We start from the raw sequence: 25,245 nt of genomic DNA, 5'->3' as shown, positions 1-25,245 counted from the left end.
TTTGTCAAGCAAACGGGAGATTCAGCTCCCAAAAATTTCATCCCAGCGATAAAAACAGAATCACTCCAAAAGTGAATATAAGCATTATATTCATAAGAGGCCATGCTGTCTGGGGGGATAATGTTGAAGGAATGCCTCATTATTGCAAAACTATCAACTTGAGCTGTGAGGCTCATTGGTGGTGATATGGTGGGGGAGTTTGAGGTCATGCTCTGGCAAGGCAACTACTACCATGCATATGCATTGATATTTGATTTCTCCATACTGAGGCAAACTTTGTACCTTTCAGCTGTGTTTTAGTAATCATTGACACACTTCAAAAGACATTTTTATTATGCTACTGTATAAACTCTTTCCCCCTTGTTCAGCGCTTAGAGTCCATAGTCTTGTGATTTCTTCTGCACTATGCCTTATCTCATTGAGCCTCATCCTTGGTGCTCATTCCAGTAATTAGAAGCCTGTAACTGATAGTGCGTGTGTGTGTGTGTGTGTGTGTGTGTGTGTGTGTGTGTGTGTGTGTGTGTGTGGGTGGGTGGGTGGGTGGGTGGGTGGGTGGGTGAGTGTGTGTGTGAGTGTGTGTGTGTGTGTGTGTGTGTGTGTGTGTGTGCGTGCGTGCATATACTGTACATGTGCATACATGTCTGTGTATGTCTGTGCATTTAAGTCCAGTTACACTGACTACAATAATTAAAACATACACAATCCTCCAATCTCCAATGTATTTTCTAGCAGAATGTAAATCATTTTTATCCATTTGTACTTGCATGTTCAATCATTGTCAAACACACCCATGATTTTCAGTGAAACATAATAATAGTATTTTCACATTGACACAAAGTACAAAAGGGTGGCGCCCAATCACATTATCTACAGTATGTTTGTAAAGACAAATCAGGGCACAGAATGGTTATGACGGGTCAGTCAGATAGTTTAACTTTTATGGGCTATTTTAGATGCTATAAATCATGAATCCAACAGTGACAATGAATCTTGTTTTGTTGTTTACATTGGTTTACAGTATGCACTTTTAGCTGTCTCTGTGTGTCTTTTTAATGTTGATTCTATTGATATTTCCCGCAGGAGACAAAAGATGTGTTTCACTATGGCCCTACCTTATGTGTCAGTCAATCTTGAATCAGGATGTTGGATTGAGGGGCAGGGCGTTGAGCCTGTTAAATATTGACTGGGCGTGTAATGATTAACCTGCCTCTACCTCCTGATCTCTTAAACTGGCAGCTCACCCTCTCTGCCATTGCATTGCTGACAAACGCACCCTAAACTCTGTCCCCCGTAGTTTCTGCTGTTTCTATCGCTGTATAACTCTTTGTCTTCAAATTTCCCTGTCTTGTCCTCTGTATGTTTTCACATTGATGTGCTGCCTCATACTGCTGGTCCCTGCTCTGTCTCGTCCTCGTACTGTATCTACCCGAGGCTGCCGCTGCCAAACCTTTGGCCTCCGTCTGTGAAAGCCATCGGGGCCAAGCTGCATTAGAGGGTGAGTAGCCTACAACTAAAAGGTTCCCATCTGGGGGATCATCTGTTAGAAGAATGTTCCTGTACAAGACCTCAGCTTTTTACACATTACATCCACAAGACATGTTCAGTAGGGTCTTCAAGACATGATGTGGATATGGACACATGTAGGGCCTAGGCCTACTGTAGGAGCTACAGCTTAAGTTAATCAGATTTTAAAACTCATCATTGAGGAGCATTTTTGTCTAACAAGGCAAACACTAGCCAATAATTACAGGTCATTTGATTGAGGGTGAGTTATTTTCTCCTGTTTCAGTGATCACTTACTGTAAAAGCTGACTTCCTACAAAGATGTCCTCCTACAAAAGCTGTCTTCCTAGTTTTTATGAGTGAGTGAGAGGGGGGGGGGGGTGGTGGTGGTGTCCAATTATATTGATTTTTAACTATTTATTTGAACAGATTTTGATCTGCTTGGTTTTATTAATCAAGCCATGCAATACAGTAAGTAGGTCACCAGTGTCTGATTCAAATAAACAGGCTGGGTTACTATGCAAAGTGTGTGTTATACAGACCGATGTCAAAGATGGACAGTGCTATAAGTACCAATAAATCAGGGGAAAATACACTTTAATGTTAGTATTTGTGTCCCAATAAGACCAGACTCTGTTACAATAATATAACACAAGGATCACGTTTTAAAATATTTTATTATTTTTTCATTAAAAGCAAAATAACAAAAGCATTCATTATGTTTGAAATAGAAAAGATGAGGTGTTTAAGATAAACAACTTGATGGCAATGGGCATCAGAGACCATGTCTGCCTTTTTAAATTGCTTTATTATTTTGTTTTCCCCAAGATAGAGGAGATAGAGAGCGGTTTATTGCAAGGCAAAGTCTACACAGATATCACAGGGAGAGCTGGGCAGCATAACATGATAGCAGAGGAAAGAGAGAATAAAAGGGAATGAATAACAGGCTTCTACCAGGGACAAATGGATGCTAAATGTGAATCTTATTTTATTGAGAAATATATGAGTTGGAGAAAAGGGAACATAATGGTTAACTGACTAGACACACCCATTGTGTATTCATACTTTGCTTTTATGGCAACCGCCATAAAAACTGTTATCTAGACAGGCCTTGGCCCTTTGGCCATTCTGCTGGAAGATTGTGTGTGCTGTGATGGCGTCTATGGCAGGTCATAAAGATGGGAGGAGGAATGGGTCAGGTCAAAGTCAATTGCAATCTTTGGCACCTCATTTACCTAATTGCATCCACTATGTCCAAGTCCTGACGTAACATCTGTGTTTCCTGTTTGTTAATCCAGTTTATCTTTTGTATTTCAGATACATATCATCAAACAACATCATGCTCCCACCTTAAACAAATGGTGATGCTTCAAAATAAGGGCCAAACATGTATGCAAACTAACCATTGAATCTGTGCACAGCAGGTGTGCTATATACAGTCAATGCAGAACCCTCTCCATTCCCTGCTAGGCACAGTATGCTGTCGCAGAGCTGTTGGACAGCCATGGTACTTCCTGGATGTAACAGCAACTCCATGTGGAAGCTGCCTCTGTTCCAGTGGAGATGCTGTTACCTGCAGAGGGTCACCACCAGCCTCTGAGGTGTATTCTTTCATTTATGTTCCATGAGATGAAGATATGTTTCCTCTTTCAGTTTAGCTCAGTAATATTCTCTCATGTTGCTGTCCAGAGAAGTTGTATTGAGAACAATTCTATGTGACTTTTGAACATGTTAGCCTAAGGCATTGCTAAATCCTCCACATTACACAAATGTCGGTTTCTACAAGGTGAAGGTATCTTACTGAACCATTTGTTTGGATGTCAAGTAGTGGCAGGGCTAAATAAGATGAATGGGGCACACGGTGATGACCTATGAATTGACAGCCAGTGTTTGAAACCTGACTGCCTGTCAGTTCTGTAGGCCACTGCTGTTTCTGTCCTGCTGAGCACACAGCCATGAGGTGAAATAATTCCCAGTGTTTGAACAAGATCATTAACCACTATCGATTTTCTTCAAACTAAAATGCTGATTTTTGTTGTTTAATTAAAAAAAATTCCAATAAAGACGGGAAACAACTGATAATTGCATGTCTTGTGTGTGTGTGTCTTTCATATCTTCCTTAAATTATGGTGTAGATAAGAATGCAGTATGTCGCATGCATAAAAATATTAATAAAATATAAGATAGCTGTAATGCCAATATGTACAGTAAAAAAAATATTGGTAGATGTTGTCTGTGTTATGTTGCCACTGTGTATTTATTGAGTCTGGCCACTGAGTGGAGGTCTTGTTATAGCTGACAGGGAACAACTAAGGTGAGAATGAAAAGACTTCTTACCATCATTATACAGTATTTCACACGTGGCACTGCAGCTAAATCCCATATCTCCCCATCTTCCCAGTGCCCTTGATTTACTAAAGGTCACTTGTGTGTGGGAAACTCCCTCAAATTCTCAGCCTGTGACAGCTTCACAAGACTTTCAGTTTCACATCACAGTATGTGATGAGTGACCTGGTGAGTCACAACACACTGCTCGCGACCCCGCCCACCCCCCCCCCCCCCCCCCCCCCACCCCCCTCCCTCCCACCCATATAGCTCCAAGAGTACCTGGCTGCAGACAAAATGGCCGACCTCCGCAACTGCGCCTCCGCAGTTGACAGGAAATCACGTGACCTCTGCAGTTGACAGTAAGGCCCAATCTCAAACCACCCCCTAAGCCCTCGCCCTATCCACTCCCCCTCCGTTTGCACGTTCACGCCGAGCTTCGCCATGTTAAGGGCCGTCCCAAACCAATTAGCGCGGAGTGGGCTGTCAACCCCTTAAATAGCAAGCCTGCATCGTGCAAGCTCCTGATAGCCGAAGCAGGAAGTGCACGTGCCAAAGAGATGCCGCAGGAAACTGCATATAAATAACGTTCCGTCTTCCTACACTGTCAATTATTGCAGATTATCACTTTATCCCTATATCACTTGACTTGTAGCAAACTCTTAAAAGCCTGTATTCATAGCCGACATAAAATAAATCTAAATAGGCCTAGGTCTACGTCAAATGTAGCCTACATCATATATTCCTTTCCATTAGGCTGCGATATGCAAATGGATCTTCACAAAAGAAGGAATGCTGCCAAAGAGGCATAGGAGTACGTTATTAATTGATTTATGTATTTGTCTCTGGACAGTGTTATAGTATTCATTTAGTTAGAGTTCATTTGAAAAAACATATTTCCGTTTGGACTTTTGACCATTTCTCATCATACATGGATTTAATTATAGTGATTTATATTTGTATTATAAATCCTAAACATTTTTCCCATAAATCACCTAAACATGCCATGGTGACGGCCCTGTCCCGGTCGGTTCCGGTGGAGTGGGGAGTCCATCCCACATTTGGCTTTCCATTTATATACCCTCCCCCTCGATTGAGAGTGCCCTCCACAGCTGCGAGTGACACTTCATTTGGAGGGACACTCGGTGGTGGAGTGGGAGCGGATAGGGGGTGGTTTGGGATTGGGACGAAATCCGTTGTTTTTTGTGAGCATACGCAAGAGGCACCTCCACAATTTACAGGAAATCACGTGACCTCTGCAGTGGACAGGAAATCGGACGTTGGTAGATCTATTAGATAGCCAAATAGAACTCCAATTTTAGAATATCCCAATTTTTTTGTTTAACATTCAGTAAGGCCTTTACTGGCTACATTCAACAAGAATAATTTTGATAAGAACTGTGGTCCTGAAAAATACTGTCTCCTATCACTTCATAGGAGAAACAGGCTGCTTACAAAAAGGCTGTTTTTGCAACCTCCCTATCACTAAATCCCCCTCCCTCTCACACCAATCCCAACAATACTCAACTCCCAATAACTGAGTTTGTGTTGATGTTTCAAAATTTGTGATTGGTGTAGGGTTTAAAGATATATCTCCTGCAGAAGTGACAGGCTTGTGCTCAGATGAGCAGGCCTGCTGTCTCAGCTGCTCACATTGATTGTTCCCTCTCAACACAAACACAACAAATTCTATCAGCAAGTATCAAACCATAGTCATCTGACCTGCAATTAATGTAGCCTACTGTTTTTATTGTTGACATATTCATCAAATCCTTTAAAAGAAATCCTGATGGAGACTTTGCAGCGGCAATGGCAATAATTACACTCAATGTTAATAATAATCATAATAATAATAATTACACACAATAATTGCAATGGCAATTATTACACAAATACAAATACACATATGTGCAACATAGTAGTAGCAGCACTTACCACAATATGCAATGTTTAAAACACAGTACTCAGTACTCTAGCATTGATTGTACTCGGCTCGTTACTCAAATATACAATGTGTGACATTGTAATAGCAGCGTTCAGACACAAGTGTCCAGTGTTTAAGTTCTCAGTACTCAGTACTCATAGTAATGATTGTGCTAGGCTAATTACCCAATAATAACAGTGCTCAGCCTGTTACTCGATACATATCTCAATGTTCAGTGTTATAAGTGATCAGTATACAGTACTTAGTGCAGTCTATGCAACAGTATGCTACAAGTCACTAGTGTCCTTTGTTCAGTAGCCTGATTGCCTGGTGAAAGAAACTAGCTGAAACTCATCAATCACAACTGTCTCATGACCGTGGACTTGGCACACATGGTGTAGCAGACCCCACATGTTGACGGACATTACTGACATTATGACGGCTATTACTCATAACTCTACAACTCTTTGCAGTCGCTCGAGGTATCAAGCACCATGGGTTCATCGCTGGGGTCGATCTCTGCCTCCATCATGGCGATCCTGAGGATGTCCATTGGAGGCTAGGTTAAGAGAAAGAAAGAGGGGAAAGAACAGAGAGAGGATAGGATCTGAGTAAACAAGTCCCAAATGTCAAATGCACTTTCAAGTTGCCTAGGACTTCTATCATTATACACAAATCAACTTGAACTTGAACACGGTTCCTGATGTCACTGGAGAGAGAGAGTGCTCACCTGGCTTGCTGTCTTGTCTGCAGCCACTGGATGGTGGGCCTGCAGGGGCGGGGGCTGGGTGTGGATGGGCCTGTGTTGGGGGCCTGCTGGGGAGTGACCAGGGGCTTGGTGGGGGTCCCCGGGGTGGAGGGGTGGATGGAGGGCCCCCCTGAGGCAGACGCATATTTTTAACCATTACATTCATGTTGTCTATCCATGTAAATAAACCAGTACAGTATGTCCGTTTATTGCTCTACATCAAACATACCATGCCTGGTCTCACGGCCACATCTACTACTCTGTTCATGCATGACACAGATCGGCACTATGCACAGAAAACAGTATTAGTATTGAGGAATAAAATAAAGTGGGAAACCAAGTTCTCCTATGCCAGTGTATCTCCACAGCTGACTGTCAACTGCAGAGGTCACGTGATTTCCTGTCAACTGCGGAGGTCGGCCATTTTGTCTGCAGCCAGATGCATCTCATATAGCCTGGCTCCAGCCCCTGAATCTGAATTACCCCCCATAGGTTTCAGATGATGAAAGACATTCAATGTGCGCCCCAACCCCTTTTTGTAAGGTCGTCCCTGCAACAATAAGAAATTGTTCTTAACTGACCAATATAAATAAATATTAATAATAACCTGTAGTCTATAAATATACTTTAACAATAAATTAGAGATCATTTGAAATTAAAGGCCAGGACTAAGAGCATAATCTTGTGCTAAAGCGAAAGTGCATGTATAGCAAAAAATAAATACAATATGTCCTCCTTCTGAGAGGAGGACTAACTGCCTGCCAAACATGCCAGGTAAAAATGTTCAAATGATATTTTATAGAGCTGTAAGAGATGATGATACTAGTTTCAGTGTTAGTATAGTGTTGGCTACACTATATCGAAAGCAAAGACATGCCAAATAATTCCTAACAGTTTTCCCATAAATGAATACAGGCCCACTCATAGATCAGCCATGGGGGATTTTTCAAACCAAGCCCCAGCTGGCCTGGAGAAATGCATGTTTGGGTCTAGATCCAGCCTACCCAGTGGACGGCAGCCCGTCCCTCACCATCGCACCAAAAAGACTCGCCAAAAAACGAGTAGCTTGCAAGCAAAGCAAATTACATTGTAAGTAGGCAAAGTCATATCATATAAAATAATTATAATACAGTACAGTTTAAATAATTATAATACACTAGACCCGCGAAGGCCAGTGGGCGGAAACCGTCCTTTAGATAGATTGGATCTAGAAACGAAGTGAGACATCCAAGCAGAGTTGTGTAGAGGAGAGGAGGGAACGCGAGAGGGTGTCTGTGGGCGAGAAGAAGAATCGCCTTGTGTTCTCTAGTCTCTCTTGTGGCTTTTCAGTTTGACTTCCAGAGCAACCTAGAAAAATAGCCAGAAGTTTCTTGTTTTACTGCGTGTAGGTTATTCATTGTAAAAGTAGCAACCCATAGAATTTCACTTCAAGACCAGGTCAACGCGCTGTCAATAGGCTAATCTCTGACTGGGACAGCAAGCTTCCCAACTCCCCACTGAACCGTTACGGCCAGGCGAAAGACGACTGCAAAGGCAACCAGACGGCGGACTGTGCAACAAAGAAATCTATAGCTTGCTAAGAAATAACATACCAATTTTGGCTAGCTTTATTCTACAAGAACGATACTGCGAAATCAGGCACCATGTTCAGCTGGGCAAATAAAGATGGGAAGAAAAAGGATCCAGAACTATTTCAAACAGTGTCCGATGGACTGAGGCGACTCTACAAGACCAAACTATTCCCCTTGGAAGATGCCTACCGCTTCCATGATTTCCATTCACCGGCCTTGGAAGATGCGGACTTTGACAATAAGCCCATGGTGCTCTTAGTTGGTCAGTATTCGACCGGAAAAACTACATTCATCCGGCATTTAATGGAGCAAGATTTTCCCGGCATGCGGATAGGGCCCGAACCCACTACCGACTCATTCATAGCCGTCATGCACGGAGAGCAGGAGGGGCTGATCCCGGGCAACGCTCTGGTGGTTGACCCCAAGAAACCCTTCAGGAAGCTCAATGCTTTTGGAAATGCCTTTTTAAACAGGTAGCCGAGTTTATCTTATTTAAATGTCACTTTCTATTATAATGGAAATGTTTTATAATTCATAATAATGAGCTGAGCCCAATACCGGCAATACAGCTTGTAAAGTTTTAGTTTTGCTAGTATGAGCTAGCTGAGTTAGCTGACGCTACTGCTAAGGCAAGGTCCCATTAAGGTCTCTCAAAGAAAGGTTGTCAGCGTGACATTTGGGAATTGGTGCAGTAACTTTATTTGTAACGCAACTCTATTTCACTCAGTGTTCGTCATCTTTTCATTCATTGACATTGTTCAGTGTTACAGGGGAGCGGCTGTCCTGCCTAGGGAGTCCTTAGGGAGTCCAGTGCGCTCTGGGGCTACCCAACCCAACCAATGCCCTTTGACTGTCTTGGCCACACCGCAGCAAAACGAGAAAGGAATAGGCCAGGTTACATATTTCCATATATTTGCCTGTACTTTAGTGTTAAACAGTTGTCAGAAGTGACAGGGAAACATGTTTAGTATCCACGTAGGCCTACTCCACATCAGATAACTTGAGATGTTAGCTATTAGTTATCTCTTCATAAACTGTATAGGGGGTGTGGCATTATATATAGCCACCAGAAGATCACCACCTCATTAGAGATCCTAGTAGAACTAGTTTAACTCTATTTCTTAACCTTGATGTTCCACACAGGAACCAACTTGTGTATTACAGAATTACCCCAGGTCTCTTCGACCAAGTTCCTCAAAAGGTTCGCCCGACTGAGTATCCGGAGTCTACGGCACCACTCTTACACAGGTGTGAGGGTGTGGCTGTCAGTATGGTTCCACCCTCCGCCATCTTCGCCACCGAAAAGCTAGCAATTCGATGGCGCAGGTGACGAGTGAGTTTAACCAATTCACTCGGTTTCACAAGCATCAGGTCAACCTAATGTGGCTATTGGGATTCCGTTAATTATTTATAATTACAGGACCCGGGGGGGGATGGGGGTCTTTAATTTCGCCACACAGTGACACACACACATTACATAGTAAGCGGTGACACAACACACATATGCAGCTTTCGGGGGCCGGCCTCCTCCATGGGCAACCAGGAGCAGTGGGGAGCCATCGTTCATGGTCCAAGTGCTCAGTCCAGGTCTTGGTCAGGGACCGGACTGAAGAGCATCTGTTCTTCTGCATGTTTTTCGTATTGGGTTCTTTTGAGAGGACACAGGGAGGACATGCAAACTGCACAGAAAGGCCTGGAGACCTTCTTGCTGTGAGGCAACAGTACAAGGTACTGCCACCGTGCCGCACATAAGCGATTTTGGTGTTCAGTGTCTTTCTCAAGGACACTTCAGCACACGCCGGTAGCTGGGATCGAACCGGGACCTTGCTATCCCCAGCCAGATGCTCTACCTCCGGAGCTATGTGCCACCCCAGTACATGAAGCTGAATTGATTCCCAAACAGCATGAATTAGGGCAGAGATTTATTCAACCTTGTGTTCTCAGAATTTTTGAAATTGTTGAGTTTTTGTCGTATAGTGAAAACTGATTGCAGATGGAGCTTGTTTCATTGTTGCTCAGGGCTAATTGTACTGTGCATTTGCGTGATTATCATATGTTGGTTATCATATGTCTCTCACAGCAGGCTGTGCAGCATACTACATTCTAAATGGTTTGTTTGCTCTGGAAGGTGTTCTGGATTTGCTTGCATTTGTAATTTTAGTCTTGAGTATGAGGATGGCTAGCAGAGAGCTTAATGTTCTTGCCACCTGAAAAGCAGCAATGTGCTGTTGCAAAGTCAACATGCATGTCACGTCAGCTTTTTTTGCATGGTTTAGCACACACATACAAACACACACACACACACACACATATTTCAATCAGCTATGTACTTCCCAATGGTTTGACATAAGCTGACTATAGTCTCCTTAGTGGTCATTCTGACAGCCACTTAAGGAAATGCGTCTTCTCTGTATTGAATGTCATGCCTGGCTTGGCGAGTGGGAGGCTGGGGTAGAGGTAGTGGTGACAGGGAGACCAGGGAATCCCCTATGGAAGAGGCACTGAAGACACCAAGCGGTACTGCCAGTTCCATTCACATTTGGATGCCAGTTGTCCAGCTGCTTTCTCTATTGGTTCGAAAGAAAGGTCCTTGCCTGTCTTGAAAATGTTGAGCCTCTAGTCCTCTACTGAGCTGCAAACTGGCTAACTGGGTTATCTATAATAGCATGTCTGTGCCCTTTTGGGAGGGTGGACTGGGAGATGAAAAGCCTGAGTCAGGTCTTAATACCGACTCTACCTTGGCAAGAGTAACGTGGGAACTGACTCTGCAGTTTCTCCGTTTGCCTCTAAAACAAGAGCTCAGAAATGGCACCCCTTACTTTTTTCATTCCTCACTCTTGGTACTGATTGTCACTGATTCATAACCTGTACAGTACGTCTTATCCCACCCAGTGCTCTACCGTACCTGTTACCAGCCCCCTAACATGATTCCAGATGCATGGTTCTGTCAGGATGTGGTAGGCCGATAGGCTGGAGTGTGTGTATCATGTCTGTGCCTCTTTGTGCTGTCTCTGTGTTTGGCTTAACAGCTCAGCCCTGCATGGACCAACACATGTCAGTTGGCAAACAGGCCAGCCAAGGGAACGCCAGGAATTTGGGATGATGTGTTTTAAAGAGAGGGAAGGAGGCAAGGAAACCCAGAGCAAGGCACAGGGGGGAAACTAATGGAAGTATCCACAGTGTGGGTCTGAGGGCGTGGGACTGGCTCAGTGATAAAGTATGTTGTTCAGGGCTGATAATTGTATAGTATAGTGTGGTGTTAAGTGTATGACGGCAGCAGGGAAGTATGCATTTGAATTAGAGAATGACAGCTGTGAGTGATGGAATATGTGGTTGAGCCTAGCAGTGAGTAATGGTAAAAAGATATGATGGGAATCAGATCATGGAAAAGGGTGAGGTAAGGGCTGACAGATAAGAGCTCTGCCAAAAATAAGGGAATTCCTACTGCCCCCTGCTCACTGAGGAAAGAGGAAAAAGAAGAAAAACAACATGGAAAAAGGAGGCGGGGTTTCCGGCATGCTCTGTTATTTGCCATTACTTCAGCCTAAAGTCTACTCGGCTAATATATATCTTAGAAAAACACACACGGATCAGCAAGATCATATACAGTGCAGTGTAACAGTCTTGGCTTACAGTTGACTGCTGAGTTTGTCTCAGTAATCTCTGAAACCATGTAAACCCCTGAGGGAGGGTTGGCCTGCTCTTCTGAGGGGGGATAGAAATGTTTACTTAAAGTAGCCTACATTGTGTTCAAGTTAAAACTGAGGAATCACCGGTCTGTTAAGTCTGTTCAGTATTTTTTAGAAATCACATGTTATTTACTGTACTTGCTACCTGGCCAACTTTTTGCTTGATTGTTTGTTTAGACACCACACTTTCTCTGATTCAAGTGGTTCAAGTGGCAGATAGAGAGAATGTCAAATTTAGTCACTAGCATCTGGATTGTGTCTCAATTGGAGAGTTTCCAAAAAACAATAAAGTTTGGCTATTTTTAGAGGAGCTGGACAGAGCAGACACTGCTTCTCATCTATTGTCTTTGACCACATGTAAGGAGGATGTAGGTTTGCTTCAAAGCTGAATTTCATCAACATATATCTCAATTGAATGATCCAAACACTTTATCTGATCATGGGTCTCTGCAATTTTTTCCTTCTATAGTTTCTAGTTAAAGAGGCACTTTACTCAAAATAGATTATTGAAAACCCATGCTAATGGCTGATTTATAGTAAAATAAATCAGTCCAAGTCCTATTTACAATGAAAATATTTTTCCTTTGGTACTGGCTTGCTTATTTGGTGCTGTGACATTTGGCTTTGCCTGGGCTTGTAGGAAGTTGCTTACTGCCTAGGAAGGGGGATGGCCTCTCCCTTGTCCCTTCTACACTCCGCTTTCCAGTACAGAATACACCTCCCTGTGAGCACAGACCCTGTTGTCACTTTTCCACAAGCACAAAAAAGTAGCAATTTCAACCTGACTACTCGCGTTGTTTAGTTTTCCATTGCGTAGGGTCGACAGTCGAGTCGAATTGCTACTTTTTTCGGATTACCTCCTTCGAGGTTCTGAGCGAGCTGAGGCAAGCCAAAAAGTGACGTGAAAACACTGAAGAGTACCGATTGGTCAGGCAAAGTGTAAAGGAAACTCAGACACTACACGACTGTACACGGGAACTCAAAAACATCTATGGGATGAAATTCACACAGGTCTTTGGCAGCTCTAATTTGAGATTCATAGTTTGCCTTCAACTTGGAAACACTCACCAGGGACTTTTGAGTTAAATGAGGGGAGTGCTGAAACATTTAGTGCCCATTAACTTCCAAAACAGCAGCAGACATCTAAAGCCCAGTTCACATACAAGATTCACAACGCAACGAAACCGTTTTAGAATGTTGCATAGGAAAATTGCAGCGGTGTGAATTACCCTGTCGCAGGTCGGCTGAAGCCAGCTGATTGAGTCTCAAGAGATTCGACTTGTCCAATTGCAAGCAACAAGTTTTAGAATGTACCATAATGTCAGGGCCATTGTTACGATTTTCTAACCAATCAGCGACTGAACAATTTGTGCCTGTGTGTTGGCGTGACCGTGTGTCTGGCTCTCTGGGTTCTCGGTTAGTTAGTAACCAGTAACGGCTAGTTCACGTTAAAGGAGTAGTAAAGGGAAAATGCATGTTTATCCCCGTTTTAAGGTTACTTATGATCATATACAATGGTTCAGATCAAAAAGTTGACAAAACTAGCACTTTTGAGAAAGTCTGATAATTGCTCTACCACCGTTTAGGTCATACAGTGGATGTGGATGGGCACCTTGAAAAATCATTCATAAACATGTTAAACTCTCGATTTCAAAGACAAGAAGCTCACCGAGGGGGTAATTGGTGTCTGTTGGTGTTCTGACATCAAATTCGCCGCAAAGTATGAATCCTGTAGGGTTTTATTGATCATTTTATGAAATTCATTGACTTGTATTGAAGCGACCGTTGTGTAGATCAATCCGCAGAGGGGATTCAGGAAGCGGAACTACTTACGGTAGCTATTGTTATTGTTTATGTTGCTAGGCTACCTAGATTGCGGAAGTTTACACACTTATGTGCTGCGACTAAATAGTTCTATGCTAAATATTTAAAGAAGCCTTTCCAGATGAACTAGAATCTTACTTTATGGCGAATTATATGTCAGAACGCCAACTAACACCTCGGTGAGTTTCTTGTCTTTGAAATTGAGAGTTTAACATGTTTTTTGAATGATTTTTCAAGGTGACCAGACACATCCATTGTATGACCAAGACGGTGGTAGAGCAATTATCAGACTTTCTCAAAAGTGCTAGTTTTGTCAACGTTTTGATCTGAACCACTGTATATGATCATAAGTAACCTTAAAACAGGGCTAAACATGCATTTTCCCTTTACTACTCCTTTAACGAGAGGCTACTGTACATTGATTTTAGAACAGAAAAGGCAGACGATCGCAGAATAGACTAAACAAATGCGGACACAATATAATAATAATGGGTTGCTGGATAAGGAAATAGGTTGAGTGACGAGCCGTTGTTGTGGAAACAGTAAAGTGCGGAAGTGTGCGTGCGCAACGTTGTGCTTAAACAACACAGTAGTAACTAACTATTCCGGCGTCTATGGATATCATGCGTTTACTCAATTATATCATGGCGGAGGTGAGAAAACCGAAGCGAAACCTCACGGAGGAAGCCAGAAAAAGACAATCTGATAACTTTACGACAGTACGACAGTGCACTTACTCGCAGAGCCTGTGGGGGCGCAGTTCCGAGAAAACCAGAGAAAACGCTATGTATTGCTTTAAGGACAAATTTACCGACAGATCTTGTCCTTGTAATTTCTCACAATAAATCCTCAAATTGACAGCTGTTCATGTGGAATGGTTTTATATACGCAATTCAGAAACAATTCAGACTTCAGAAAGAAAACAATTGTTTCTCGTGAAACAGCTATGATGTCCTCATCCTTCGAAGTCCGAATAAGTAGACTATGATTATACGGGCAGCTCTAAATGCCTTCCCAATCAATGAGACATGGTTATAAAAGTGATTAAATTGAATTGATGAAAAAGGTATAACTGGAAAGAGATTCAAATGTTCCCAGACACTTGGACCGGCACAGGAAACCCTGGGCCGACCCCTCCCACCATGGTCACAAACTCTGAACCACTCCCCTCTGACAGGAGGCTGCGGTCAGTTGCTTTCCGACTGCAACTGGCCTCATCAACAAGGCACGAGACCCCAACTTTGGAGATTGTATTGTACAGTACATTGTACTGTATCACCTTTTTGAACTGTCCTGTTTTGTTCTTCCACTATGTTTATTATTATAATTTATTGTCATGCTTTTGGAGAGTTCTGGAGCTTCCATTGACTTTGACGCGGGAGACCTAGCGCCGGAACTCCCTACTATCTGCGGCGGAAAAAGAAATTAAAAAAATTAAAGCGAGACGAGTAAAGTTGAGCCAGTACAATGCGGTGACAGGTACCATATTAGAATCTCTGGAGAGACAGGCTAGATGGCCGGCTGCTAGCTTGTTAGCTCTTTTGTGAGGGGGACTTAGTTATACAGTACCTGTGCATTGTGAATAAAATGTTTGTCAGGCAGGTGGGTACTTTAATGTTGGGTAACTTTTTTTTATTTCATTGGAATAGGAATGCACGCTATCTTTATCTACCAGCAACAACACACCTGCATTCCCTGTGGCTCCTGCATCTACTGTATGCACGGCTGTGACCAGCCACTCTGAAACGGATCACTAGATAATGTTTTCCAGAAGCAGAAGAAAATAAATGTATTCCTTAATCTCAGCTACACACCCTGTTTTCTGATTTCAATAAATAATTCATAAGAAAGTCCCTTCATCCACAACTTTTCACTGTGGTGCAATTTTTTGGAAATTAGAATTAGAATTGGCAGAATTAAAGGATAATGTTTGTTTTTGACAACCTGGACCTTATTTACGGCATATTATAAGATGTTTGACTCACCGAGATAACTTTGGTGTAATTCGGAGGCCTGTAGAACAAATTTAAAATCCAGCGCGAGCCAAGTATATCCATGTAATGGCCTTCTTTAATATAAGCTTTCATTATTGATCTCTGAGGTTGATGCCCACTCCTGTCTTTCTCTGGCGTAGGTTTGTGTGCGCCCAGATGCCCAACGCTGTCCTGGAGAGCATCAGCATCATAGACACTCCAGGGATCCTGTCCGGAGAGAAGCAGAGAATTAGCAGAGGTTTGTGCTTTTAAAAGTAATTCAATTTAAAAAGCATTATGTTAACAAAACTGTGTAGTTTTTTTTTTGGTGTGGGGGGGGCAGTTCAACTATGGTCAAAGTAAGTTGAAGTAGTTGGTTTGTATTTGGTCAAAAGTCCCACATCTCCAATATTTCGTTTCTAGCATTATCATGTTTCCTTTCTTCTAGCATCCTTGTCTTTTGTTCCCCCACCTCCCCCATTTTAACGATGCTGCCGCTCTCCTCTTCTCCCTGATATCATCACTGGTATCTTGATCCTCCTCTAGTTTCCTTGTCTTTTCTCTCTGATTTTAGCCTCCCAATTCATTTCACTTTCATTTCAAATGCCTTCGACCACTTTTTATGGTCAACCTGCCCAATTATTCAAAGACAATGTGAGATCGTAATATTTGGTGCACACTTGATGTCCCTGAGAATTCCCATTCATGCTGTAGATATTTTAGACACACCCTTAGTGAAGCCGGAAAATGCAGTTGAATTGGCTGCATTACCAAGGCATTACAAGGTATGTATTTTTAGCTGTCCTGTTTATGTTACTGCATAGCAACGTACTCTGAGTTATATACCAGATTCCTGTGTGTGTGTGATCTGCGTCAGAGGACAAACACCTCACAAGATGGTCCCAGGCTCAACCCTCAAGTTATGTAGAGACTAGAGCAATTGTATTGGGTGAAGGTGTTGTGTTTTCGTACATAATGGGGGTAAACATATTTTTTGTTTGAGGTGATGGATGTCAAGCTGCGGTACCTTCCTGTGTGTGTGTGGGGGGCGGTGTGGCGGGGGGGGGGGGGTGTATGTTCAAACCTTTACCCCTCGGCACAATGATGGCGGAATCGGCCTGAGAGCCTTCCTACTGGTGTGAGATATGGAGGACCTGACAAAGAGGAAGGCCGGCAGGGGCCAGGAAACAGTTGCTGCCCTAGGGAGGAGGCTCAGGGCTGGAAGACAGAGGGTAGGGGCGTTGGATCCCCAACACTGGCTCCTGTGCAGGATGTTGCAGCAATGTGGTTTAGACAAGGAATAGTACTGCCAACTGACTGCAGCTGTCTGTTCATCTGGTGATGTCTACAGTTGTCTGTTCTTCTGGTGATGTCAACAGTTGTCTGTTCAACATTTGGCCTCGATCTGTTTATCCAAAGCTTCTTCTGCATATAGGGTAGTTGGAACCTGTTTAACCACTGAATCTCCAGGATCCTCTGCCCTCAGTTTTCCATAAGTCTCTAAGGTAGGACACAATTAGCAATGCAAAGCGAATGAGCCTGTTAGCTTAGTGTTAGAGGACAAGGTTTGAGGCTTCAATGCCTCGAGAAATGCATGCATTTCGCCCTTTCACCTTCGCCATTGAGAGTGATAAGTGATAAGTAAGAGTTGTGTGTGTGGAGGGTGTCTGGGGTTGGAAACTCTTGCTATAGTGAAAACATAAAACTATAGCAAAGAGTTGTGCCCCTCCGAGAGGCCGGGAAGGTCACACGTGCATCTTGGCAGTCAACCCTGGGCAGTCTTGTCTGTCATGGCATGTTCACGTTTAACTGCACTCTGGCGCAAGCGTTCATTTAATGTTCTTCCCCTAACAGTCCGGTTTAAGGCACCTCCAGCTGATTAGTGAGGTGTGACACGTTGGTCTGATCACAGGGTCACTTCAGGGTGAACATACCAGAGTGGAACCAGACCATGAAGATAGAACACACCCAGGCTGGAACTGATATCTCTACGAGTGAAATCACCTTCTACATTCTACATTTTTAGTCTACTTGTTCAGTCATGTAGCAGACACTCTTATCCAGAGCGAATTACAGGAGCAATTCGGGTTAAAGGAATAATGTCAAGATTTTTCACATACCCACGCATATTTGAACCAAGTGACCTTTCGGTTACTGGCCCCAGCGCTCTACCACTAGGCTACCTGCCATCCAGAGACACAGGCGTGGCCATTGTACGAAGATTCTGGCACAGACTTTCAGAGGGGAGTGGTGGGACACGGGGCGAGGCCTCCATAGAGGAGGTACATCCTGCAGATGGATGTCCTTGGTGGTTAAAAAGTGTTTCTGCACCAGCACTCTTTGATGTTTGAGCCCCCTGAGGGCTGGAAGGTGATTGAAGGTGTGTGTTTTTAAAGCTTCAGGGTAAGTGATGTAAGCGAGCGGACATTGTGCTCTGGGTACTTCTTCACAAAGCATTTATTGAGAAGAATATTGAATTCTTACAGGCCGCCATTCACTCACTCATCCGCTGTGGCTGACGTGACCTCTGACTGGGAAGGCCGAGGTCTGAATGAAGACATGGCACAGCCAGTTGTTTCACAAGGAAAAGCCCCCCTGTCGTAATTAGCCAATGATGGAAAATATGAGGTGGTGTCACACTGGTCTGTTGTATTTTCCCTGAGCCTAGCTCTTATCTCCCTATAACACACACACACACACACACACACAGAGGAAACATGCAGGGTCAATATATAGTGCACTTCCCCATTGTCTCTGTGTCTGAGGTGTAGTGTAGCACATCTCCAAATAAAACAGTCAGTAAAAAAGTCAGTCTTTCCCTTCACCAATTATTTACTTTGTTAACTCCTCAGCTCTTCACCCCACATCCAAAACTAATAATAATTGGTTTTGATATTTTTTTATAATGGTGTGCTGTGCACATAATGTATTGTCTGTTATTGTGCTATCTCCTTGACACAATCGTTACTAGTCCATCTTCATTTGTTCCGAGGTGAGTTGCAAGAGCGGTTAATAATCTCCTCAAGTCTTCTGACTCTCTCTCTCTCTCCACCCCCTCAACTCTTGGTCGCTTCGGAATCCTGTTAATCATAACACTGTGCCCTGTTAAAGAATATGGAAAAGGCAGCTGTGGGAGGATGAAAGGTTAACAGCCATACTTGTGCCCAAGCGTTTCCCTAGGCTGACACCATAACAACATTCAAATAGTGTTATGTTGTTGCATGTCTTGTTAGGTGCAAAATAAGTCAGCCGTTCTTTTCGTAACACGTTAAGCATGACTGACTGTGACGACTATGAGGCTTTGCCCTGTCTGACAAGGTCACGTAATCTGGAAAGACGGTATCCTTGTGATTCTGGCATATCTGGCAAGGTTAAGTTGGAGAGAGAGAGCCTTCATTATTTACTGTATACGTCATGCTCCAGGTCCTTGGTGACTCCAGGCGTTCACCGCCAGGGTGTAGGGTTTCACTGGTTCTCAGTCTGATAGTCAGACAATTCCTGGCAAATTAAGCCTAGTATTAATACGTGTCTGCTGGGTCTGCTTTCAGCATGCTAGCTGGATGAGATTTGAAGGCATGTGGTTAGTTGGAGACAGAGGGCTTATGCAACGTGGCTCCTGTTAACCTTTAATGATACCATTTAACCATTGGAGATACCATCACTTCATACCCGTTTTAACAACATGATCAAGTCCAATTCAGTTTATTAAAACACATTCATCTCTCTCTCTCTCTCTCTCTTTCTCTCTCTTTCTTTGCCAAAAATGGTGTGATGTTACCCATTAGCTATTGTTCTATGGAATTCGGTTTCCTTTCTGTTGCCATATTCCTAGATCCTTCCTCTGTTCTGAGCCTTTCCAGGAAATGGAGGGGCTTTGTAGTGTGGAGTAATGACTGTATGGTGTTGAAAGCCAATTAATTTCTATGGACGACCCGGGGAGATGGAGTTATGACTGATATGTCCCCTGCTTCACCAGCCAAGACATTGCTGACAACGAGGATCGTCCTGTCCACTTGGGGGGGAAGGAGCTGAATGTGTACTAGCAGGGCTAGTACTGACCTGTAGTTCTGAACTTTAATGGAACAAGGCCAGTTCCCTTTTTGACCTATGACCTCTATATCCATGTGCATGTCAGGAAAGAGAGCACGTAGTGGAAGAGAAGGATGTAGGGGGCTGGGGAGTCTTTTGGAAGAGGAGGATGTAGGGGTGGGAGGAGGTTGAGGGGTCTTTGACAGCCAGCATGGCAGCCTCTCCCTGTTCATGTGGATCTGGTTTCACTACTTTGGTGTTTTATGTTAAGACATGTCAACCCATAGTTATTATCTAAGCCAGGCTGATGGAATACACTGACAACAGGTTCTGATGGAATATGTGTGGGGTAGCTGGATTATGTTTAGTAAACTGACTGTGCCGAATCTTAGTCAGTAGGTGACTAGACAGTAGACACACAAGCAGGGCTGCCAACGAACAGCTGGGCATGTCTATTTCTGAGCCCTCTGGGGGCTGGTTTCAAATTTCTAATCTATGCTTCATAGAGGTTTGAGAAGCTGTGTCACTGACTGACGTTCTCCCAAGAGATCAGCACTTTTTTCATCTTGCGTAGCGCGACTGAGATTGGTGGTGACAATGCCTTTTGTGTGCATTGTCCCTGATAAAGAAACCAATAAATGAAATAAAATGGAAAAAATGGAAGCCTGCATCATTCTCATTCTGTATAGAGAGGACTGAATTAATTTACGAGTGATAAAAAAAAGAGAGACTAGATACCCGTGAATTCAGAGTGCAGTATTTCCTTTCAGTGGGGAAACCTGGAAAAAGGAAAGCAACGAGGTGAGAGGGCTAGCTTTTCTAATGGAACAGCTCAACTGGAAAATACCCTCCCTTTTCCCTCACTATGTTATCAGATGACATGTTGGACATTGTTTTACAAGTTGTAAACACTGAGGTGTGGCAACAATTAGGCTACGTCTCACAATCGAATAGCTCCATAGTGAAGTGTGACAGGCAGCGCTGTGCTTTGTGATCTCTGCTAGATTTGATATGGTTTTATTACCGCTACTCTCCTTAAAGCACAGGGAGATAAGAAGAACTGCTCTGGCATCGCAGGACTTTGCCAGGTCACGCCTTCCCTGGATCAGTCCAGAGATCACACTTCCTGCTGACGCTGACACAAAACTACCTTCTCTGGCTGATGAGGACAAAACCTTCCTATCTTTCATTAGGTCACAGACTCTCCTCCTTTTCTAGACGCAGTAGGCTGTAGCATGGTCTTGGCAGGCTAGTGTTTAGCTGAAAGACATCCCTGTTTACCAATAACCTGTTTTAGCTCAAGATTCAACTTACAGGATTTAGTAAAGTGGCAATCTGGAGACAAGTAGGACACATAGTAGAGCATGAGAAATTTGAATGTCCTTGAATTAAATTAGTTTAATTTACAGTAGCCATTGCATATAAAGCTTAGTCCTAAAGAACTCCTCTGTAGTCTGTAGCATCACTGAAGTATAGACTGTTGTTTGAGAGGACAGGAGGTGAAAGTGGATCCGTATCTCTGCTAGCTGCTGTAATAGAACGCTGAGTCATGGACAATGTTCCCTCAGTCCCTGCTGGCTCGTGCTTCCTTAACCCTTAAAAAAACTATCTGTTGTTGGTTTTCACCAAAGGGAATGTCCAGGACTACTGTAGATGTATTTAACGTGTTCCTGTTTTATCCCCACGTCTGTGCTTTGTGCCAAAGTGGCGGCGTGGTGCCCTGTTGCCCTCTTAATACAGCAGAAAATAAAATAAAGAGATGAATTGCTGTTCTAAACAGAGACACGGAAGAGGTCTCTTTGTGAGCCGAGTGTCTCCGCTCCGTAATTTATGCGCGAGAGGCTCTTTCCTGTTTGTCATCTAGAGGGGAATGTGTATTGAGATAGGGAGTGGCCACCCCAGTCCTATATGGTGGATAGAAGGATTTCAGTCAACTTCAGCGTTGTCATTGATCGGACAAATATAATCTCTTAATACAATTTATTTCTTTTGTTATTTTGAAGTAAACATGGTTTCTTTAGCCTACTGTATAGCTTAGCACTTAACATACTGAATGTTTAATAATTAATAAAAAATGTGTCCATCCATATCTAGGCTCTCAGCCCATGTAAAGTTGAAGTTCCACTACAATCAGACTAATGTCATTCAATCATGGGAGAGAGAGAGATAAATGGAGGAAAGGATTATTTACGTAAAGTTTTCCTGGCACAGGAAAAATCTATTTTTTGTTTCTCTCACTGTGAAACGTACTTGAGATCTATAGGTCTTTGTGGTGATGGAGTGGGAGCATGGAGACAGGATGGGGCAGGGGACACTGCCTTCAGAGCTGATGGATAAGCGCTTGGAGAGAGATTATTTATATAAATAAAAAAAATGTAATCAGGGTGTTGGTGGTTTTATGTTCATATCATTACAGTAACTCATGTAATAACATCAGGGGTCAGATGAACGTAATGGCTTACAACTTTTGGTTGGCTACGGAACAACATACCACAGTTATGAGGTCCTATCTTCTTGAATAGGGTTGAGAACTTTGTTCTGAAGGATTTGGGATGCCAAGATAACCATACCTCTCTCTCTCTCTCTCTCTCCCTCCCCCCATCAGGTTATGACTTCGCTGCGGTGCTGGAGTGGTTTGCTGAGCGTGTCGACCGCATCATCCTGCTCTTCGACGCCCACAAACTGGACATCTCTGACGAGTTCTCGGAGGTGATCCGCGCCCTGAAAAACCATGAGGACAAGATGCGTGTGGTTCTGAACAAGGCCGACCAGATCGGTACCCAGCAGCTGATGAGGGTGTACGGCGCCCTCATGTGGTCCCTCGGCAAAATCGTTAACACCCCGGAGGTGATCAGAGTGTACATTGGCTCTTTCTGGGCCCAGCCGCTCCTGGTTCCAGACAACAGGAAGCTGTTCGAGGCTGAGGAGCAGGACCTCTTCAGGGACATCCAGGGACTGCCTCGCAACGCTGCCCTGAGGAAGCTCAATGACCTCATCAAGCGTGCTCGACTCGCCAAGGTGAGATGCGGATTAGTGTCATTTTGGGGACAAAAAGCTTCTTAAATTTTTTTAAAAAAAATCAAGGTTTCAGCATCTATTTCAGTGAGATAGGATGGCAGAAGCCCTGTGGTCAAAGAAGTGGGCAGGCAACCAAAAGGTCACTCACTGGGTCGAATCCTGGATACATCAGGGGAAAATAGCTGGCTGTGATTTGGCTGCCACACAGCTTACCAGTCCACCTGATCATCACCGCTGTTTAGCCCTTGAGCAAGGCACCTAACCCCTATGCTGCTCCAGCTAGCTGGTACTGCTGTAGCTGCGTGCTGTGCCCAGCTGTTTGTGTATACCTCACTCCCGTGCATCTCTACCCTCTTGAGTGTGTGTTCCACTCCACAACACCCAGAGGTCGTTGCTGCAGAAGAGAATACATTGTCGTCCCTCATTAATTAAGGGATATGTTGTTGTATTTTTAGTTGTTTTTTTTAAACATCTATTCCAACTATAACTGAACCGTTGTGCCACACTTGTTCCATGTTGACATGAGAATGTTCAGGTATGTCCTATTCATGCTTTCCTCCCTCCAGGTCCATGCCTACATCATCTGCTCTCTGAAGAAGGAGATGCCCAATATGTTTGGGAAAGAGAATAAAAAGAAGGAGCTGATCGCTAACCTGGGAGAGATCTACGTGAAGATCGAGAAGGAGCACCAGATCTCTCCTGGAGACTTCCCCAAACTGGCTAAGATGCAGGTATAATCAAAACGTCCCTCTGTTTTGAAACTGTGTTTAAGTAGAATGCCACTGTTTTTGATGTTCAGGCCAATTTCTTGCATTAGTCCATGATTATACATCATGCCAGATTGTATGTCACAGCCTCCACTGTCATTCGATACATCAGCGTGACCTTTATGGTGCTCATTGTGTGTGATCTGTATTGTGCCCATAGGTTTCCTTTCATTTTCAAAGTCTTCCATAACACATTTTGTATATTAAACCCAACGGTGTCAATACCTTTCTGTATGTTGTGCCCGGCTGGTCAAAAACACATACCTGTAACATTAACTAGACACCACATCTTGCGCACTGCCATTTTCTCAATAATGCAAAACTTGTTGGTGTGTGGCGCGTCTTAATTGTCAGGGGGGTATTTTTAATGAATTCCAGCTGTGAGCACTAGTGATCCATCCTTGACTTTATCACCCTGAGTTCTATCTCGTATTCCCTTATTCAACAGGAGATCTTGGCCGGCCAGGACTTCACTAAGTTCCAGGCAGTGAGGCCTAAGCTGCTGGAAGCCGTTGAGGACATGCTAGCTAACGACATCGCCAAACTCATGACCCTAGTCCGTCAGGAGGAGGCAGCCATGCCTAGCCAGTCTGTCCAGGGCGGCGCCTTCGAAGGCACCATGAACGGGCCCTTCGGCCACGGTTACGGCGAGGGTGCAGGTGAGGGCATTGATGAGTTGGAGTGGGTGGTGGCGCGAGACAAACCCACCTACGACGAGATCTTCTACACCCTCTCTCCGGTCAATGGTAAGGTGTCCGGGGCCATGGCCAAGAAGGAGATGGTGAAGTCCAAGCTGCCCAACACAGTGCTGGGGAAGATTTGGAAGCTGGCTGACGTGGACAAGGACGGTTTCCTAGATGATGAAGAATTTGCCCTCGCGAATCACCTGATCAAGGTGAAGCTGGAGGGACACGAGCTTCCTGCGGACCTTCCAGAGCACCTGGTGCCTCCCGCCAAAAGGGGACTGTAGAACCCAGAACCATAGACGGAAGTAAATACATGAGGATCCACATATATTAGGATGAAAAGGATGGGAAGAGTTAAAAAGGAAAAGGTCTATGAAGAAAATGTGATGGAATGTTGAGGGCATTGATGGTGGGCTATGGAGGAGTTGGTGAATAAATTCATATGTTAGAGATTATATCTATATTAGCATAGTAGTCCAATTTAAGATACAAAAGGAGAGTAAGCATTTATAACTCATTTATTAACTGAAACCCTGATCTCATTTTTATTTTCCTTATTTCCTTTGTACATTAGCACTCTCAATCATTAGACATTTCACATTCATGCCATTAATCTAACATGGAGTATCTGGCCAGTTACAGCTATAAATGGAAGCTATTTAGAATATTGTCACTTTTTTTTTTTTTTTTTTTTTACTGCCGTAAGTAAAGTTGTTTTACCTACACATGTTCAATAGAGGTAAGGTATTGAAAATGTGAATTTATTTTGCTTTAATGGTGAGAAAATTGTATTTAATCATATATTTAATTACTCTCTGGAAATGCAAAACTACCGGCTAGTCAGTCTGGGTGTTTCTTATCAAAACAATCAGTATACTTCTGCTATTCTGAGTTTAAGAAAAACGCCCCAAGAGACTGACTGCAAAAACCACAGATGACTGTTGGGGTTCACAACTTGCCTTTGTGGGTTTGTTTTTTTCTTTGACAGAGGTAGACTGATCAAATACATGAATGCTCATTATACTTTGAACAATACTGTGACATAAGCGGTTAATTTAAAGGGGCATCAGCCCTCATTACTACAGTTCATCCTGTTTCATAAAGTTGCCACATGCTTTTTTATTACACCTTTGCCTGAAGTTGCCTCAGCCATAGCTATGTAATAATACTATTAAATGAATGTAAGAA

At 43.5% G+C, this 25,245-nt stretch overlaps 1 protein-coding gene across 1 annotated transcript; it reads left to right on the top strand.

The window, feature by feature from the left end:
* Positions 1 to 8,143: 8,143 nt before the first annotated feature.
* ehd1b (EH-domain containing 1b) lies at positions 8,144 to 24,702 on the top strand (the record flags this gene model as incomplete). The annotated part of the gene is made up of 5 exons (XM_084449520.1): positions 8,144 to 8,544; positions 15,719 to 15,816; positions 22,192 to 22,604; positions 23,171 to 23,335; positions 23,820 to 24,702. The coding sequence occupies 5 exons, from the start codon at positions 8,144 to 8,146 to the stop codon at positions 24,339 to 24,341; spliced, it is 1,599 nt and encodes a 532-aa protein (XP_084305646.1). The 3' UTR covers positions 24,342 to 24,702.
* Between the last annotated feature and the right edge of the window lie 543 nt (positions 24,703 to 25,245).

The sequence above is a fragment of the Borostomias antarcticus genome (genome assembly GCF_949987555.1).
Source record: "Borostomias antarcticus genome assembly, chromosome: 15".
NCBI lineage: Eukaryota > Metazoa > Chordata > Actinopteri > Stomiiformes > Stomiidae > Borostomias > Borostomias antarcticus.
The sequence above is the reverse complement of the archived record's forward strand: the minus strand, read 5'-3'. Positions and strand labels throughout refer to the sequence as shown.